The 22,051-nt window shown below is 36.5% G+C and overlaps 1 protein-coding gene across 1 annotated transcript in view; it reads right to left on the bottom strand.

The window, feature by feature from the left end:
• Positions 1-22,051, bottom strand: part of STAG1 (STAG1 cohesin complex component) — a 200,267-nt gene that overhangs the window by 114,873 nt on the left and 63,343 nt on the right. Inside the window, exon 5 of the mRNA XM_076341726.1 lies at positions 9,069-9,165. Within this exon, the coding sequence (XP_076197841.1) occupies positions 9,069-9,165 (97 nt within the window). The remainder of the gene's footprint in view (positions 1-9,068; positions 9,166-22,051) is intronic.

The following is a 22,051-nucleotide window of genomic DNA, read 5'->3' as shown; positions in this document are numbered from 1 at the left end:
CAACATTATTGGCTATATCAATGTAGTTAAATATATCTACAGTAAGTTTTCATTCCCAAAAGTTGCTAGAAGTATTTCTAGGCCCTTTTCCTATTATCACAGTTTCCTAAGTCACAACAACTTACAGGTTACCCAGAACACTTATTTCAATAATGATGAAATAAACAAAACGAATAGTAGAGATTGTGGTAAATCTGACAAACTACATTAAAGGTATTTCAAAAGATGATGTTACGACTTTGTAGAAGCTTACTTCCACAACAGATAGTGCCCATTAAACTCTGCAGACTACTCCTGAGAGAAAAGGCTTTCTAATCAGTCAAAGGTGTTTTAACCTCATAATTCTTGAGTTCATCCCTTTATGAAATCAGGCGGTTTCGAACTGAAATACCCAGGACCCAATGCTACAGGTGGAGAGTATGAAAACCAGTTGTTCTAAACTGAAATTTAAGCTAATGGTGTTAACTGAAATAAGTGTGAAACACTCTACTGCTCACTTCTCAGTTGATGACAGTTACCCAAGAACTGGGTTCAGCTTTGCTAGGGGTTATCAGTTCCTTATTTAAACAAGGGTACAGACTTCTGGCAAGGGAACTCCTCACTGTTCCTGCAAGATAATAGTTTTGTACAACCTCCTTTTTCACCCTTCCAGGTACCCAAAAAACATTCCACCATCCTTCTTGCTCGATGCAAATAAGGAAAAGACGACAACATGGAGGTAAATGCCATTTACACCAGTCTTCCCTGTAATGGATTTGACCCTAGCAGTGCCAGAAAATGCCATAACTTCCAGTTAGAAGGAGGTGAAAAATTGTAAGGCTCAGCTGGTCATGGTTCAGGTTAAAGACGACTGAGGCAATATGATCAGATTGATATAAATAGAGAATGAAGCAGGTAGTAGTGGAATGTGAGCAGGATTGTATCTGCTTAAGAGCCCGCTTTTGCCAAATTTAGATGTATCTTCTTTGAAACCCAAGTTGCTCTTTTTCTTCTATATCCAGCTACTGTTGAATGCTTGCAGATTAAGAGAATATTGGATTTGTTTTAACCACTTTCTTTGTGCCACAGAATAAGGCTTTTTTATTAGGATGTAGACCTTTTTAATCATCCCTGTCTTTTTCTCTTCAAAAGTAATTACTGAAGCATGTACTAGCATTGCACTTAATAAATCTATGGCTTCCTTAATGCAAAAGATAGAGAATTGTAATTAGAGTGTTTGCTAAGAGAAATGTCATTTTCGGAATTCAATTCCTACCCTTGGTCTGGAAAAAGTCTGACTCAACCTTCAGCAGAATTTGCATCTTTGGAAAGTCTAGAGACATGAGGAGCCTTCCTATTTGTAATGCAGTAAGACGGTGCTAAGATCTAGTGGTATTTGATTGCTTTTCATAATTAGTTCCTGTCTTCACAAAAAGTACCATCTATGTCACCTAAAAAAAAAATTCAGCAATGCATCTAACACATAGGTAGAGACAAACTCATACAGAGGCATGATTTGTCACAAGTCAGAACAATACTGTCACAAAAATCAAACTAATGTTCTTATCTGTTAGTACAGAGGTGTCCCTCCTGTAACAAATTTGTATTATACAGAAAACAAACTAAGCATAAACAAAGAGGAAATGACAGATCTGGCTAGTAAGACAGCAACTGTTCTGAATCATTAACACCAAGAAGTGTTTATCACTCTTCTCTTAAAAAGTTGTAGCATTAAAGCATCATCGATCTGAGAGAGACTTCTCAAACAGTAACTTTGTAGTCACGAGTAGTACCATTTTCCAGATCGATATGTATGTAATTAAATGAATACAATAGAAAACAAGCAGTAATATTTGAAAGCCTTACACAATCTATCTCCAATGAGCAGTGCCAAAAATAATTTTACAAGCTATGAATTTACTAAGTAGTACACAGGAGTAGAACATAGACTTTGTTCCATGCTTACAAGGAGTGCTTTCACTTTCAACAGAGATTTGAACGTATTATACAGAACTGGCAGTGCAGAACTTGCTCTTAGACTACAATTTCAAAAGGTAATTTGTCTTTCCTTATATTATACATTTGCTCTAAAGTATTCTAGTATCACAAGTTCCATCAATTAATTCAATAAATTTAAGTTATTTGAAAGTTTATATTAATTCATATTAATAAATTAGTTAATAGCTGATTTTAAGCCAGCTTATTTTTGGTCTGCTGTCATACTTGAGACATGAATAGCTCAATATATTCAGGTAGAGAGTAATAAAAAAAAAGTTTGGTTTAAATTACTGTTGCTCCTGTTACTAATTCATAGGGTGAAATCTTGGGACTGAAGTCAGACCTCAACACAGCAGGTATTTCGTTCAGATTTTGAAACCACAGAACAATGTGCCCTTCATTCATGTCTCCTGTACTGAAAGGTCAGCAAATTCCTGTGGGTTTTTTTTTTCCCCACTCGTTTTCTGAAAGTAGTAGGATGCACCATTTGGGAAAAAGATGCCATTAGTTCACAAGTGGCTATAAGATGTGATGTACTATTTCATATCTTTTTTACACTTTCAGATCTGATTTTTTTTTTTTTTTCATTTTTCAAGGCTTCCCATCTCCAGAAGAGTTAGGGAGATGCAAAGCTTAAAACAACAACAACAACAAAAATCTGTAGCTGTTTTCCCATAGCCAAATAAACTTTTAAGAGCTAAAGAATAGAAAAAAAATAGTAAGGAAGAAAGAGTATATGAGATGAAAAGCACAGATATCATTCAGCAGCAAACAGGAAGAAATATTGAAAACCTTTTTGGTTTAAAAACGATATACAGAATGAAACGAAAGCTTTAGTTTCAAGAATGTCAACAAATATCAACCATTTGTACTTTTTCACAAAAAACTGATTTTTATGTAACCACAATCATTGTCAAGTGTTTCATATGAACTTTTTAACCTTACCTATCTTCATTTAAAGAACTGAACTGATGAAACATTTCATGCATTTCTGGTAATCTGATTTATCTTCACCCAAACCAGTTAATAATTTGCATCTTATTTTCAGTTTGAATTTTAGAAGCTTTCACTTCAAGATAAACACACTGTAAAAATGACCTCAAGGCTCAGAAACAAGAAGTACAAAGATCAGATCTGGTTTATCTACACCACGCGTGAAATTAAAATTAAGTCATTTCCATCTTTCAGTCTTACCTTCCCATTTTTGAATGTGGTTAACAGCATGTTTTTAACTGCCTCATATAGTTATAACTATATAGTTATATAGTTATTTATTTCTGTATACTATGCATACAAAATATTTTATAATTCCTTGACATTACTATGACTTAAATCATGTATGAGTAAGCATCAATTTTTTTTAATGTGTATTAGTCCTTTACTTTGCAACTTCTCCCCTAAACTCACACACTAAAAAAGGGATTTTGTTGAAGAAACTGTGAGAAAGCATATTTTATTCCCCTAATGAAAATACAGGCTCCAATGCAATGAATAGCATTATTTTCTGATTTGTTCAAAATACTACGTTTATGATATCACTATCTTAATAATACATGAATGACTGAAGACAAAGCTTTTTAACACATGCTAAAGGCAGCAACATTTCTCATGAACAATTTGCAGTTCCTTACAAAAGGACCGTTTGCAGGAAATGATATTTATCAAGGAGTCTTCTTTCCATGATCAATAACATCCATCTGTACAGAGCAATATTATTTCATTGATCACAAAACAAAACTGTGTACAAATAAATGACAAAAAGACTAATTTTTTTCAAACCATTACTCTATTTACAATGTTATACTGCCTATTAAAATATTATTAATCAGAGTAAATAACACTATTTCCTGGCTAATTTATTTTCTGAAATCCTGTCCAACAGCAAAGCAAGCAGTTGCTTGTTCATTTCTTCTGCCAGACCATACATTGGCCACTTTACGGTGCTTTTTCCTGGTTTTAGCCTTCAATTGCCTTTGGCAAAACAGAAATCTATTAGCTTGCCCTTAATTAAGAGCACAGAACATTAATAAAAATCAAAATGAGCATGCCATCCTGCATTCAGGCAAGCTAACTCCTAAATCCTGCACTTGTTGACTCAGTTTGCACCATTCAATCACAGAACTTTTCAGAGGATCTTACTAGAATAGGTGAGGAACAACTACATGTTCAAGGCTTAAGCTGGAAGAGAGCATGGATCCCCAAGTGTCTGATTCACAAGGAAAAATTCCATAAAGATGTCCCGCTTTAAGCACTGGGCAAAAAGTTCATACACAGATTCCTGCTTACTCACAATTGAAAAAACCCAACCCTAAACAACACCAGCAATCAAGGTTGACAGGTGGCAGTTTTAACTATGTTCGTTAACATTTGATTCTACACAAGAACATAAAGTGAAGACTTTGAGGGGAAAAATAAGATACAAGAAACATCATATAAAGGAAATTCACTGCTTCCTTCACCAACTACTCCTAAAAACAACTTCAGTGTGCCAAATCACACAACTACTTAAAGGGAGAGCTCCTTACAATCCAGAGAAGGCTACAACACTGCTAAGAATTTTACAGTAAGGGAGTTCCACCAGATTTGTTTTGTCAGTAACTGGTATCTCAGAGCTGTCTGACAGAGGTAAGGCTAGCAGTGGAAGCAGTGCTCAAACCACTTCTGAAAATCTGCTTAAGAATTTACAGGTTTCTGGATTACCTATCAGCAAAGAGAGTGAAGGAGAAGGATGGGAGAGAAAGAATGGGAATAATTTCACTATATACTTGAAAGCAGTCAAGTAGTTCTCTTCGACTATGTGAGAGACCTTTTTTCCCTGCAAAAGAAAGTTTCTTTTCTTACATGCACTTGATGGGTTGGTTTGTCCTTCACAGCTGAAGAGTTTCAACCACTAATTGCTTCCAGTTAGAAAAAAAAAAAAATTTATTCCACAAGCATGGCTCTCCACCTTTAAAATGTAGAAAGGTCAGAGTGCTTGTGAGGTTTTCTGTTTGTTTTATATCAACAACAGAAGGCGAAAGCAGACAGCAATGCAGATACCCAAGTCAGCTCTAAATCCATGGAGCTCCAGAAATGGAAACAGCCTGGTTGTCATAGCAGCGGAGCATGATACCTGAGCTAATTACACAGTCTGAGAGGCAGAGCTAATTAGCCCAGATGCAGCATCATACTGACACAGTTATAATCCTTCTGGGACCTGGGCACGCATATTGCTGATTAGACATTTCAGCTTGCTTGCAACTAGGCTCAGAGATCTTGGCATACTATGCTGTGCTTTACGTAAGTGTTCAGGAAAAAAAAAAAGAAAAAAGAAAAAAGAAAAAAAAGCAGAAAGAAAAAAGAAAAAAGGAAAAAAAAGGCAAAAATGTCTTCCTACAAAGAAGAAAGCAGTGGAAAAGAGCTGTCAAAAAAACCCAGAAAAACTCTGAACACTGACTTGCTACTCTTCAGCAAGAGAGAAGGATGCCTGTATCCACAATGCTACAGACCAAACTACAACATTTGGAATGGAAATCTCAGTAGTATGGATACACTTCCAACCCCCAGCCAAGTGAAAGTTATTTGAAAAATCTGTTTATCATTACAACAACCTAAATTCAAAAAGCTCCCTGTTATCTAAAAACGTAAACCCCTAAATTAAGTTCCTGACAGAGAAGTAAGAAGGTTAATACAAACACCACCTGCTTTACAGATTGTGAATACCATGGAAAATAAATACCTACTACCAAACAAACCTATTTTTTTCAAGGACTGGAAACAGCATTTATTTGCTGGTTTTACCAGGAAAAAAGTATCTTAAAACTAACTTTTTCATCTTTCTCAGGTACTGATAACAAGATCCTCCCTCTAGAAGCAGCAATGCATTTTAAAAGGGTAGGAAACAAAAAGTGAATAGGTGAATTTATCAGTCCTTGTTAACCATTTTTCTGTCACGGAAATACAATGTAACATCATGGAGAAGACTACACAGACAAACTGTGAAAGGCAGGGATTTTTGTTGCTATTCTTGAAGAAAAAAAATAGCAAGATAAAGGAAAAATTCTTTAAGAAACTACTTTCACTTCTTTGTAATCAAAATCAGCAAAGGCAACAAACATACAGATTGAGCAGGCAAACTAGTGGAAAGATGGCATGAAAGGTGATTTAACTCCCGTGCAAACATCATTACTGAATTGAGATGCTTTTGGTAGTTCAATAGGACAAAATTCTAATTTATACCAAACGATCCTTTAAAAACCCAGAAAGATTATTGAAGTCATGCTAAAAACCAAATCTCTCATGTTTTAATGGACATTACTGCATGAACCAGAACACATTAGGTAGAAAGTAACTGATTAAACAGATACTCAGAAGAGTTGACAAAAGGACAGACATGCTTGAATATTTGGTTTATATTTATTCAATTTTAAGTTGCACAGATCTTTTAAGTTTGCCTGCAAAATACATGAATTTTACAATTTTTTAGTATTAATAATTTACATAGCATGCCTGCTTATTCATATTTAGAATAGATCACTTCTCGTTTCAGGAACATCTCTAAGCAAAGCTGGAGGATGCTAAGAGGTTCATCTAAGCGTATGCACTGCCCAAGAGAATGGGATAAATATATAAAAATCAAGGTTTCTCTAAACAGAAAGGTATTTTCATCAGGGTCAATCCTGTTGCTAAATAAAACAGTTTGTTGCCTAAATGATTTCTGATTAAAGTCAGAAAATAGGCACACACTCTTCACCTGCTTAAAACTTTTGAAAGAAATGTCATGCTAAGTGCACTTTACATATATTTAGATATAAAATAATTCTAAGCACTATTAAAATGGTAGATTTTTAAACCTAGCAACACTTTTGGAGTTTCCTGAGGAAACTCTTCCCAAGCTAGTTGTCATCCTCCCTTCCAGTTAATGATCACGAAGTTAGATGTATTATCAATAAGCATTTAGATCCAATATTGGGAAAGAAGGCTGGAGAATCCGAGACAATGTTAGTGGAGCAAACTGAAAAGAAGAAAATTAAGAAATATTAAGGAAGCCATTAAGATTCACGAGGAGCTGTTATTTATCAGAAATGGAAACAATCAAGAATGTCAACAAAATCTTTAAAGGGAAGTAAAAATGTCATAACCTTCCCATGAAAAGAAACTTGGTCTTCCTCACAGAATACAGAAAATACCCAGATTTCCATAACTCATTTCCATTAAGGACAGCTTAGTATGCATTTTACCCTAAGTGGGGTAAAATCTCTTCTGATAAAGTTTTTACTTATTCTAGAAAACAGGCATGTTACTGGAAATTAGAAGAACAGAACTGTGTGCCAGGATTTTAACCCTGTTTACAGCTGTTACTATACCCACTGCAAAAATTCCAACACAGAAATAAATCCCCCAAACACACTATAACTCAGGGGATAAGTAATTTTTGCTTTCTTTCTCCTATCATTGCTGTTTGGAACCAGAAGGCTACTAAAGAAAGTTCAGCAGAGAGATATCCCTAAGGGTACAAAGCAGAGTACTGAAAATGGATAGAAAGTCACCATTAAAAAAAAAAAGAATTAAAAGAAAAAAGTAAATGACATCAGCCACTTGAAGCGCTGCTGCTTCACAGGCAATAACAGAAAGCTTTTCTGGGAAGCAATTGCTTCAGCAGCATATGGTTGCAGTGAGCATTCAGCCTGTGTAAGTCAGTAACAAGACATTTAAAAAATACGAATCTTCTCAGATTATAAGAGTGCTGCTTTCTCTAACAAGGAGAAAGAAAGGAAGTAGAAATTAGAGAGCAGCAGGGGAATGAAGATATATTTATGACATGCCTCCACCAAAATACCTCCACCATCAACAAGAATAAAAACATATGGCCAAGGATCCCTTTGGTTTAATGCTGCCCAAATTCTTAGAAAGAAGCTTGTGGGTTTTTTTTCATATATACCTTTAGGAGAGTGTTAAAAAAGAGCACAGAATACAACTACTTTCACATAAGCTGCCAAACAAGTCTGAAAAATATTTTAGGGAATCTGTGTGAACAGTACAGACATTGACACAGGCTGCTAATCTAAACCCTAAGCTTCAGCCCTTTCACAGAATGCTTCCAGAGCTTCAGCCTTTCCTATCATCCACAAAGTAAGTTTATTTCCTTAAGCTATGAAAAAGCATTGCTGAAGCTGCTGACAAGCTCATATTTCTTTTCTCTGATGCTTTTAATTGTACTTGGGACTTCACCTTATACTTAAGAAGGAAGAAAAGGGACTTCTACCCAGATCATTTGATGTCTAAAGGTATATTCCCATATGAGTTACAAAATGAAGAAAAAGAATTTCTGAACTGGGGGTTATTTTCAATTCTACTCAAAGCAAATTATAGGAAGCATCAGGAAACAGTAAATAGTTTGGTTCTGGGTGCTACAGAGAGAGCAGAGCTCTGTCTTTCTCTCTTTTCAAGGCCGAGTTAACTGAAAAAAGACAACACATGAAAAATTCATTAGAAGGTATGGTGTGGCAACAGAATGCTAGAAAGACTGACTGCCGCATGCCTGGTAATGGAGACTGCTTAAATAGGGTATAAAAGGCAGGCTGCTTGCTGCTGACTTGATCAAGTATTACAGAGGAAGAAATAAGATTGGTGCTTCATCCAGAAGAAATCTTTCTTGCTAATCAAAGTCAACTGAAGCCTGACTCCTTCCTCTTCAGTTTAAAAAAAACCCATCATTTTCCTAGAAAGAAAGAAAAATAGCAAAGTTAAGGTATAGCTACACCTACTAATTCTTGTAATAAAAAAAAAAGGGAAGAAACAGAAAGGGGAAGTAAAGATACGCCTACCTTGATTAACAGAACTTTTGTCTCCTTTTGCTGACGAGTAGAATGTCTCTGTGAGGATTTGTACACTTTAGGATGACAGCAAAGTGAGAAAAAGAAAGGGTAGGCCCTTGACAAACAAGCTTTAAATAAAATTATTCCTGAACGTAGACAATATTTCTACATAAACCATGCATATGAGGAGTACCAATCCATGTGCCTCCCACATCTTTTACCAGCATTTGCACTAATACACGTTTGTATAACTGTCAGATTTATTCTATACAACTTGTTTCCAACGTTCTGTACCTCGACATCCTGAACACTGGATAAAGAAGTTGATTAAATCCAGAAGTGCTATGTCCCTGTCTTGTTTATATGATTCAATCCAGTCGTCCACCACAGACTGTCAAGAAAAAAAGAATACTTATCAGAGACTCTTAAAAAGTATTTTATTAAAGGCAAATGACTTATTCTTTTCAGAATATAATTTTATAACTGAGCATTTGTTTTCTATAATTATACATGTGTACAAATTCAGAAATCTATACACCTTCTCTCAGGGTGGAGACAGAACAAATATTGTTAGAGGACAGAACTATATGCATTGTTTTCTGGTACCATAATTGTATAAACACAGGTTCAAATTAAAATTACTGTCATTCCTCAAAACTCTACTTGCAGTATTTATCCCGTTTTAAAATTGTGTTGGAAAAAACCCCAAATACTGTGATTCCATTCAGAATGGTCAACATATATTCCCAGAAAACTGATGAGTAGAAACACTTGGGGATAAAAACTGAATTTATATTGCATAGTGGACATCTCAGTATTTATAAAGGCCAAAGTAGTGTATCAGTCATTCAGAAACACTGTACATAGTTCAGGAAGACAGAATGCAATGAAGAATACTTTGTAAATAAAAATTATACACAGAAGTTGGTTTTACAGTTTTTGGGAGTCAATAAGCCACCTGAATCACAGTATATGAAGATGAGTCATAGTTTCAAACTGCACTCAGAACTGTAAGTAGCCAGGAGACATTTTTATAAACACTGATACGCAGGCATAGCACGCAGTCATTATTATGAATAATAGCAGGGAGGAGGACAGAAAGCATACAGGTGTCAAGAATGTTTGTCATTTGTCATGTATTAATCTCTGGGGAGAGAAAATGTGCCTCAGTAGCTTGATGAGAAAGGGCACTAAATGAATTTTGCCAGTCAACAGAAGTGCAATCACAGCATCAGAAAGAGTTAATGGCAGATATACATCAGCTGAAAGGAATGCAGAGACATACAAGGGCAAAGCCTATAGCTGCTTCCCATACAGAGACTTTACCCTACAGTTCTGACTACAGAACCCTATCAGAGCTGTGCAGACCCACAATTTTTAAAACTCCAGATGTAGGTAAAATGAAACAATGAGGGCAAAGCAAACAAAATAACTATGGAGATGCTTAAAAACTGTTCTAGAAAAGCAAGAGGGTTGTGTGAGGTCCTTCTTCATACTTAAGGAAGACAAGTATGGCTTCCTTTCATGTCACTAAAATACAGTATTCCAAGTTCCTCAGTTACATAAACATTGAAGGTAAGGAATTGTGTATATTTAATGTAACCAAATACTATGTTTTACTTGTTTTATGAAGAAAAAAAAATTTTACTGTTCCATACATGTGGCAGCATTCATTAAGAGAAGCTTGATTATGCTATCAGAGCACACCTTGCAAATGCATTATTTTATTTTGGAGTTCAGGTTTACAATGAATTTCTATAAAATTGATTTTAAAAAATCCTAAACACACACACACACACCCCCCACCACCCCCCATGCAACCTGTTTCCAACCGTGCTGAAAAAGAATGAATGGGAAAGACAAAATCCAAATAATTCAACCTCTTAAAAAAAAGTTGCCTCTTTCTAAACTGGTAGATATAAGGACAGGATCTTGAAAAATTCCTCTACAGTTTCTAGCTTATCCAAGTGCAAACTTCCCTGATTGCCAGTGGGACCTTAGCAAGTGTATGAGAAAAGGGAAGCAGCAAGAAAACAGTTGTGTATGTACTAGAGACATACACAACTCTGAACTGAGCCAAAACACTCCATGTTTAACACAGATCACTATACTCGTTCTTAACCCAAGACAGGATGAGACTATCGGTATTATCACATTATTCAACAACCAGCGTGAATCTCTAAACATTCAATTTGCCAGGGAAACTAAGTTTTTAGAGGTTTTGTCTACCAATACACACACACATGCATGCACAGTAAGAGAAGCAATCTTATGAAGAGGTCCATCTGCTACTTAGAAGAAATTAAAAAGGAAGTCTTGGCCTCAAATTAATCATCACACAAGTTGAGGAAACATGAAGCAGCCGCACAAAACCAGTTATCTAGAATGCTTCACTGTTATTTCATCATGAATTTAGACTTGTTCCTGTAAGTATCAATCATTTTACTCAATCATCATAATTCTCCAGGGCACATAAAACCAAATGTAGCCAAATGTAAAAATTATTTACTAAACCAAATATTGACAAAGCTTAACGACCAGACTGCTGGTGAACTACTAACTTAAAACATTTGTTTGAACAGCTATGTTAGCATAGATATCAGAATAACACGCAATTGCCAGCAGCTATTTTTTTCACTGAAGAAAATAGCAGCTGTGCTGGGTCAGACCACAGGTTCACCTGCCCAACAGGGCTTATACACATAGGGAAAAGCGTAAGAATAGGACAAGAATATACTGATACTTCTGAGTTACTCTCCCAGACCTTTAAGACCTAGCCTATTTCTTCTCTCATGAACGTGTCTGTCTGAACCAGAAAGTTTTATACTGACATCATCTTGCAGCAATGTGTCTTAAGGGTTAATTATTCACTGCAAAAAAAGAATAATTGTTTTGTTTTAAACTTGCCAATTGCTACATCTATTTGATGCCACCTAATTCTTATGGAAGAAGAGAAAACAAACCTTAACCCCCTATTTGTATTTTCCATGCTTCCATCTGGTCCCCTCTTTTCAGGCAGAAGAATCCTACTCTGTGCCACGGCTTGCACAGAAATACTTCCATATCTTTATCTTTGCTCACTCTTGCCACACATCTCTTAACAGTTTCTGAAGTCTACTACATTCTTCTTTGAGCCTGGGAAATCTCAGATGCTTTTCCTGAGTGTTAATAACTAGTTCACCAGTATCTGTGCGCTGTCCACAGCCTAGTTTCACATAAAACATTCCCTGTAGAAGCAAGGCTGGCCTGAGAGATACCTTTCCACATTCAGCCTTACTCACGTTTCTTGCTACAACATACTGCCCCTTCAGCTATACCACTGCAGCTGTTTCTGGACTGTGCTATAAATATTGCCAGTGAACCCATCTGGACTGAAAAAAAAAAAAAAAAAGGGGAGTGGAGGGGAAAGACTTAGAGGAATATCTTTCAATTTTGTTTCTGCCTCTTTTAAACAATTATTTAATTGATTTTTGCAGTACTACCTCAAAACCGTAGCACCAGTGCAGCTTATCCCCCCTCTGATATTTTTTGTCTCTTCATGCAAAAAGAATTGTGAGGCACATGCTATGTCCTTAGGCACTAAGGGCCCACTCTGTCCTATCTAATATAGTACTTGTATTTTCAACCCAGAACCATAATGCAATTTGCAGAAAAATAAAGACAAGCAGCTGATCTCAAGACTCACAGACCAGACTTGAGGCAATGCAGAGCCTTTAGTGGGAGCAGTAGATAAAGAAAGCAGCAAAATCGGAGTGAAGGTTCTGAGCAGGGATAGCAGGCAAAGACTACCTCCTATGTTGTCTGGACCTAGCAGGGATTGACAAAGCTTTAACTAACATTTTGGATGTTTGAGTAGGATTCATCTTACCTAACTTCACATGCACAGCCCATGTAGTCACACAAGCTAGTCACTCCCTTTATACTCAACATAGTGTGTATGTGTGCGCACACATGCATACACATATATAGTCAGCATTCAGTGAAGTTGTCAGCATAATTCATCTGTCTAGAGCAGGTATGCACGGTGAGATGAGATGGCTCCTGCTTAAAAATGCTCGTGGTTACACTAAGTAGATCTCCACTGACTGGCTGAGGAGCTTAGGGTGACGAGTCACATACAGGCACCTGACCTGTCGGCATCAGTACAGTCACGCAAATTGTATTCACTAATCCCTAAAAATGAGAGGGGTATTTTCAGTGTATCCGAATCACACCCACAGATCTACATCATTCAACCCCTCATGCACATTTGGCATGCTTGTTGGTAAATTTTTTTTAGAGATTGCAGTTTAAGGCAACAGGAGATAATGAAGCCAGACTACATATGCTACAACAGTTGGAACTTAATAAAACTGTTGACTTTTGATGTAACAGAAAAGAGCTATAAAAACTGGAAACACTAGGATGAAAAAATAAGAATTATACACATCAGACCTAAAATAGAGACAAGTATCAACTGAACCAAGAAAAAACAGCAGTAATCCAAATACCAGGAAAAAGGTCGAATATGAGTGAAAAAGAAATCAAACAACAGGCAACAGTGTAGCAAATGGTGCAACAAGCAATCATTGCCAGAAAAGGAATTATTTTGCATAAACATGCATAGAGAGAAAAAGACTCCTATTAAAAACAAGGATTTCTAACCAACAGTCCACAGGTTACAGCAAACACTCCAGGATGATTTTATCTTGTTAGCGGCCTCCATCCAGTCACCCTGTTTTCAAGAGCTTCTCAGACACAAGCAAGGAGCAAACTCAGGGCAACAACCCACATTTGGTCACCATCTTGCCCAGAGATATCCTGCCCTGGCCCCCTCCCTGTCATCTGTCCCAAACACAGAATTGCTATAGCAGTGAAAGCACATGCAACGACAGGAGGAAGAAAGGACCAGACAGCTCTTTGGAAAGGAGGTAGCTACAAGTGGGCTCCATTCACCAGAAGAATTCAACCCCACAAGAGTCTTGTTGCCTACTTCTGCAAAACACTTACGAAAGATGGTAGGAATAGATTGCATGAGTTGTTCTGGCAGTACCCATCTGCTTCCAGATGTTTTTACCTTCAGATGCAGTAGAGAGCATGGATTTACCATATGGAAATGTGCACGTGCATGCTGTGCATGAAATACATGATAAATTCAGCATTCCTGGGAAGCACAAGATCTACAGTACGTGTGCTGCAGCGCTCTGCCCAGGTGCAGGAAATCCATGCTTTTGGGACTCACCATATTCAATGCATGTGCACAAGGGAAAGGGCTCCCCTGACAACGAGGTTATGAAGCACAATAAATGAGAAATGGCACAAAAAAAACTCTTTAGCTTCTCATCTTCGTTACCCGATTGGAGTGAGGCAAGGAGTATTGGAACTAAATTTTAAGCAAAGTAAAAAAATTATCTAGCTCAGTTACATAGATAAAACCTCAAGATTACTCCAGTAACACTCACGACCCCCTTTCACTCCCTGCTGTCAGAAAACAGCTATACATATATATACAGACATACACATATATACCTATATATGTACATATATATAGATATACATATATATGCACACATAGATGCACCGCATCTCTGGGTCAGTCAGCATAACAAGTCCATACAAGTACACGTTACAAAAATGAGACTCCTTAAGCATATTTTTTTTTTTTAATCTGAAAATGCTTCTATTCTTATGAGAACTGAGTGAAAAATCAAGGTCCTCTGCAAATGGCAGATGATGTATAGTACAAATACATAATCAGTACAGAGATTTTCAAAAGCCCGTAACAGCTTTCAAGAAAATCTCACAGAAATTAACTCTCCGGTGACTCTGTTTTAAGAACTACCATGCAGCATAATTTGAAGAATATGCCAAGTAGACAACGCTACAGAAATAAGAAGCTTAAAGAAAGTCAAGCAAGTAGCAGAATAGATCCATAGTCTGAGTAAACAACTTAAAATCAATCATGGAGACTTACAGATATATTGACCTTCACATCTCACAGTCTGCTAAAAGATAAATAGGAACATTTTATAGTATTGAAGAGAAACAGCAGCTCAGATTGCCAGTAAAAGCAGAAGTCTGATGCAATGAATGAAATAATGAAGCTAGTTATCTTATTACTTCCTGGAGGCTTTACAGCTATGAATCCATTTCGTATTCCTTCACTGCAAGAACATTACTACATTTAGGAGTATTAAGTGCTGAAGGAACCAGAGGGACTAACTGCAGATGATACCTTGCCAGCTCGTGTAAATTAGCACAGTCCCACTAAATATTAATGAAAGTTGATTTCAGAAAAAGCTATTTCACAATTTAAATTGAGTAACAATCTGGCACCAGTGCTACTAATACAAAGTGAAAACAAAAAGACACTACATACAAAGTGCATGTTCAAGTGTAAGATCTGAGTCAACTGTAAACCAAGGCAAATCAAGTATAAAGCACATTTAAATAATTTGCCATTTCACACAACTGATCGTGGACATGCTTCATTTACAGTGAATATGACAGAACAAAAAATGACTCTAGAATGGGTGTGCAGCATGTTTCCATTAAAGGTAGGAAAAAAACCCCCAAAATCAAAGCTTATACTAACATCTTTGTCCAAAAAAACCAAAGTTACTCAAATGAAATTCGAAGCTTATTAAAACAAAACAAAAAAAAGCACAATGAAATTAAAGATTTCAATTATCTGTATAAAGAGCAGTCTGAAGAGAAGATAAAAGCTAGAAAATACGCTTTAACAGACAGTGAGAAGAACTTAGAGTATACTGAAAATAAGAACACAGGGAAAGAAAGGGAAGTAGTGAAAGACACAATCCTCTGTGTAAAAGGTGTTTTTAAGTGAATCTGTGCAGGTTTTTAAAAAAGAATAAAAGCCTTTTAAGGTCAAATTTTGTGAAGACTGAAGTAGTTACACAGACAGTTACTGGGGAGAAGGTAGTTCCTAACATGTGAAAAAGTATGTGCAACTTAAGATTGTGCATTAGACTTCAAGATGACTGGGTGCATTCCAAGTTGCAGACAGTAAGTCTTACATACACCCATTGAAAAACCTAATACAAGGTTAATAAAAAAGACCTGTAGATTGAGTAGCTGCAGTTTATTCTTTTTCCTCTAAAGACAGTCATTTTAAATTACGAAAGAGTCCACACTTTTCTAACACCTAGCAAGCACTTTCTGAAAAGCCCAAATGATTCTTTTTAAAAAGCCTTACTTTAATGTAACGGTACCTGTGTCTTGTTTTTTCTTTTTTCATCATAAGCAAAGATGGGGAAATCTGCTTTATGCAGTGCCTACCTCTGTAACTTTTTTTTCCCCTGAAGCACAGAGAGGGAAGGAATACAATCCTAGAAGTATTTATTCCCAATAAAACTAAGGGATTCATGCTCTCCATACAGAGATCTGTGTTTGGCATTTCATATAAATACATATTTCTATGCAGTAGAATGGGCATTAAATATCATTATATGGGGAAATCAGTGTAACACATTATATGGAACCTTTTGGGAGAAAAAACACTACTGAAAGATAAAAATATTTAGTTCTCTTACAAGAGTATTAGAACGGCACAATTTAACTGGCATTACACTTATGTGCATAAAAGGTACTGGAAAAATTCTTCTTTCAAATGGATTGACTTTATAGGAACAACTGAGGACGAGCACTCTTGTCACAGCAGATCTGCACTGCTCAGAGCTGCATTTCCTCATCTGAGTCCTCAGAAATGATGGGTGGACCATTCAATGGCCTCATACCAAGCAGGTTTTCTACTATGGTACAGAATTTTTGTAGGTGCTAATCTCTCACAATTGACATGTTACACAATTTCCAAAGGGCTGTGTCTGTTTAAGCTGGGCCAATCATGGGCACGAATGGTTCTGAGATGCTACAAAGCATCAAAACTACTCATATACATTGAACATGAGAATAAAAAAAAAAAATCATTAGAGGAGTGCAGAAACAAAAATTAGTTATTCCAATAAGAGAGACACATCAATTTATTATAAAACATGATTCAAGTTCCTTTGCTAGCACAATTTGTAAAGAGTTCACAGATCACCCCAGATATTTCAAAAAATGATGACATTTGAGAGAGCAAAAGACTTCTCCAGCTTTAAGTATAATGGGTATTTTCAGGTATAAATGTTTTCACACACTGCCCTACTGGCACAGGTGTTCACATTAACAGCAAAATCATCACCCTACATCTTATCACATCACAGGGGAAAAAAAGTCTTGTGTGATGACTGCAGAAAAATTCATTTGGTATTAAGGGATACCGTTCTAATTAATTAATGCTTCATCTGGTGGCTAAATTGTTCCTAGTATAACAAGCATGAGAACATATACTTAGTTTTGATTTTGTTTTTCTTTTAATTCAGTAGCATACAACCAAAAGCAAAACAAGATTAGGCTGCAGAAGAAATCCATCTAGCAATATGAAAACTAAATAGTAGTTTAAATGACAATAATAGTTGCAGTTGTTTTACCCTGTAAACTTTAGACAATGCATACTTAAAACTCCTAAGGAGTTTCTGAGACAGTTTGGGGAAACCCAAAGTTATTACCCATCCTTCAAGTCGGAGAATACAGCATTGTTAAAATACAAGAAAGCACAATTAAACTAAAACATGCCTTTAATACAAAAAACATGGATAATACTTAATATCGTATGTCTATATTGTTAAACTTCAAAGACCTTCACTCCCAGAAATAGCTGAGGCAGACACAGAGACACTATCCAGCAAAGAGGACTTCTAATAAGGAGAAGAGACAAACTCAGGGAAGAGAAAGCCATTAAGGCTACTAAAACCACAGACACCACATTCACCCTCAGCTGCAAACAGTCAGAGGTAGGGAGAAGTCCCAAAATACATTTTTGCCTTCTTATTCTCTTTCTTAACTGCCATTGTCAGAGACAAGATATTGGACTTTTGGTACGATCCAGTTACAGCTGCTCTGATGTTTTTAAGCTCAAGTATATATGTAAAAGTATATATGTAAAACACAATCCCTCCTAAATAAGGTAGATATGGTGATGGTTATACAGTCATTCTAATCAAGAAGAAGTCTGAGCTGCTGCCAGAGATGAGCTGAATCAGGGAGCTGATCCAGCTGAAAAAAATCCACCAAAGCATCAGGTTCCAATTCAATCTATTTCTTGGTGCAACGACAGAACACAAAAGAAAGGTGTAAAAAACATCAGCTGTAGGTGTGGGAGAAGGTGGGACCAATCTGTTCAACAGCAGCCTCAGTTTATGCAAGATTAAAGCAGGCACATAGCAATTCTTTCTAACCAGAACCACTGGAAGGACTAAGGAACATTGGGATTATTCATACTGTATAATGATTATGTGATTAAAATAACTGTGGGATAAAATTCCAGGGAGTTGAGAGAAGTAAGCAAAGCAAAGCTTAATCCATGCAGAATGCGTTAGGAACCAGCTGATAAAGCTGTGCAGTCACTGGGGCTTGCTCTACTATCAACTTCCTTCCCTGGGAAAAGCCACCCCAAGGAGCAGCCTTGCTCTCTGGGGCAGCACCAGATGCCTTCTCCAAGGCCAGTGCCACCTCCTGCTCCACATTCACCAGCCCAGCTCCCTGCTGCAATGGCCAAAGTACCTGTGGCCGCCAGGATAGGGGAGCAGCTACTGCAGCAAGACCTGAGTGGGAACAATGATGTTCAAAACTTTGGCTCTACCTCTACAGTTGCTAAGGTTGGCCCACCCTAACTTCTAATTAACTGAAACTAATATTACTATTATTGTAGAAAAATGAGGGTTGTAAAAGAAGCTGTTGGCTTAATACAGGAATGGGTGCAATTCCATGGTCTGAGCTATGCAGGGAGGTAGTATACAGACCATAATGGTCTATTTCTGCCCTAAATGCTACGAAAATACAAAAATTACTGAAATTATGTAGGATATGCCATATTAACAAGATGCATAAAGACATATCAGATCTTTGGAAGAACCGACTATCCTGCATTTCTTGTACAGATTCATCAAATCTCAAAGTGATAGAAAAAGATACTGGAGGTACTAGGAATTTCAATCAGAAAATAATTTCAGATACAGATGTTGATGACTATGTGTCATCCAAACCTGATACATTATGATAAAAGGAACTGGCAACCATGCCAGTAAGATGCTAATGCATAAAGAACAAAAAAAGAGCACTGCTGAAAGTGGTCAGAGTGTTTCCTTTACCACTTCCATATTATTTCCAACAGCTCAAACGTGTAATTACAAGGGACACATACCCTTTATTTTTGCATGTACTAATTTTTAACATCAGTCTGCAAGAGACAGGTGGATAAACACTGAAAATCAGTATAATATTGAAAATACTATTGAAAATACTAACATTTCAGAAGTATTTTAAATTAATATTAATGAAAGATTTTTAATCTTTTCAGATAGACAACTGAAGGGAAAAAAGGTCTCATGATGTTCCTGCTCTGATACACAAACTTTCTAGCCAGTGTAGAACTGTGAACAAGAGTCACAGCTTGCCAACATGAGCCCAGTAGGTGCAAAGATGACAAAAATCTGAGGAACTGAAATATAAGAAACAAAGAAAATTTCTTCTCATGACAGGGTAGGCAGTGCTACAAATACATATTTACTCAAACATGGAGGGAACCTCAAAAGACTCAAATCCACGAGTGCCAAGGTGTGCAGACAAGAACAGTGAGGAACCCCATACATTCTTGATTTCTGGAGAGACAAAGAACTGGTGGCACAATGAAAAATTCCATTTCAACACACTAGAAAGCTCTCTTTGGATACACATCCTAAAATGCTTGTTGGCATATAACAGAGCCATATTTACTCTGAACCATGTCTAATCAACACCAAGATTACTTTTATGAGCATAAGCAAAGGGGTCAAATATGTTTTTCAAAATCAGCATCTAATCTGTAGTGAACTGCTAACATCAATTAAGGGTAGCTGGTAACGCATATAATATTACAGGGTAATCAAGGCATAGATCTATTCATGTTTTGGTATTGAACACCTCTTACAACTACTGATGATTCTCTCTGATGTTCTGGGGGAGGCACAAATCCCCTTTGCACACAAGAAAGCAGAACGCTTCTGTGCTTGGTTTGACCAACACAGAAGTACAAACTTCATTACAGCTAATTGGTCATAATTTACTGATGAGAAATTTTCAGACTGAGGCCTAAACAAAATGGGAGATCATCAGACGTTCTTTACTCCACTGTCAGCTTAATGCCAGGGTCAGAGACCAATGCAGAAGTGCCTATTAAGATTTAAGCTACAAGTCAGCCTCTGTACTGGGGGCTCAGCTGGAAGAGTGGAGGTTCACCCACGCCCTTCATTCCCGTCAGTGTAAACTCAGGCAGTTCAGCACATGAGAAATGGTGATATAGTCCATTCTGCCTCCAGAGGTTTAGAGTGGGGAAATATAGTGGATATAGCTGTATCGATAAAAACATTCAAGAAAAAAAAAAAGAGACAAATGACAAAAAGCAGAAGAGTATCATGTTTGTCTAAGAAAAAACCATAGAGCCTAAAAAAGCTCTATGAATAGTCTTAATGGACTAACAAAATGTACCCACAGAAAACACGAACATCAGGTCATATCACACTTCATACACAGAGAGCTGCCGACAGAAAAACTTCTGAAGCAACTAACTGTACAAAAGGTTACACAGCAAATTAAAAAACAGTGGCAACAATCCGATACCAAGTTAATGTGGGTATCAAATTGATTTACAGAGTTCAAATGAGACTTAACACCGACAAAACTAGCACTTCATAATACAGGCAAAGATTTATATGCAAAGAACAGCTCTGAAGTTATGTATACTTGAAATACAAAATATTAACCTAACTTTGTTTCCCTGGAAGAACCAAACAGCAATAAGCCTGAAGAGAAGTAAATGAATCCTGCTACGAGAACCAAAATAGAGGACAAACTTAAAAGAAGTAAGAATTTAATTCAGGTACAGACTTTCATGAGTTGGCAACACAAAGCCAGAAAAATCTAACAACTAAAATCCTGAGAGCAGACAGCAGGACCAGATAGACCAGAAATGAAAGCACATGAAGTAAAATTCCCATGTAATCTCAGAATATACTAATTTAATTTTTCTGGGTTTTCATTGCTGGAAGCAAACTTAAGAGCACTATAGAAAAATGTAAGTTCATATTACAGTGAAAGAACTAAATATTGAGAAATAATAGGTTCTGACAAATAGAAATATATGGCACTTGTCTGAAAATTGGCAATACTTGTCAGTATTATAATATATATATAATATATATAATCGCTAAAATTGGCCACAAAAAACCTGCATTGAAACTATGAAAAACAAAAATGCCAGGTATTCCTAGTTGTTACATCAAAATCCCTAAGCTATTAAGGAAAAAGTATAAAAATGCTAATAAATTTGGTTTATAGAACCTTGCTTTCACATGGGACTATTGTCCATAAGTGCAAGTTAAAAAATATTAAATCACATTTTAATTGCATCCTCTTTCCCACTATAGGGTTTCTTTTTTTTTTTTTTTTTTAAATATTTTTACCAATAGTAAAATTTTCTAAGGTGCACAAGTGACACAGTCTTGAAATTAGGATTGGTGCTCCTAAATATGGCTCAAGTCATTTATGGCTGTTTGCATCCCAGGCCTTCAAATAAACTTGCTTATTCCTTTACTATTTGCTTATCATTTCTCCACTGCTTAAAACGTGCTGTCTACTTCTTCCTCAAATATGTAGGCTGGGCACATTTTAAGCATGTGCGTGCACATGTATATATACACAAATATACAGACACACCCATCTATATATGCATATACAAATACTAAGTTTCTCAAAACAATTCCTTGGTATTTGAATTCCAAAGGTTTCTTAATACAAACATGTAGACAATTTCTTTTTAGAATTTCATTTGCAGAAGACTTCTGATGGCATCTCTTTTGAAATAGATAAAATGTATCAAAGTCAATTCCACACATGCAGAGTCATCAAATATCAAAGCAACCACCCATTCCTTTTCATTTGGCTCCTGCAAATATCAGTAACTCTAAGACAAACATACTACATAAAGCATATTGTATGTTCTGTACCACAGTAAAACCAGAAAATAGACTCCAGATGTTTCCTCAAATCCTGCCAAAAACGAAATTTGAAGAAGTGTTGAAAACCAAGCGAAGTTGGAAGCCCTGACTTAAAAAATGTAGGAAGAGGAGGCACAAGGAATCTGTAGCTTTGTTAGGAGTAAATTTGTTCTGTCTTCACCTACTAGAAAAGAAGGGTCAATC

The sequence above is a fragment of the Aptenodytes patagonicus genome, chromosome 6 (genome assembly GCF_965638725.1).
Source record: "Aptenodytes patagonicus chromosome 6, bAptPat1.pri.cur, whole genome shotgun sequence".
Classification (NCBI taxonomy): domain Eukaryota; kingdom Metazoa; phylum Chordata; class Aves; order Sphenisciformes; family Spheniscidae; genus Aptenodytes; species Aptenodytes patagonicus.
This window is presented reverse-complemented; position numbering and strand designations above follow the sequence as displayed.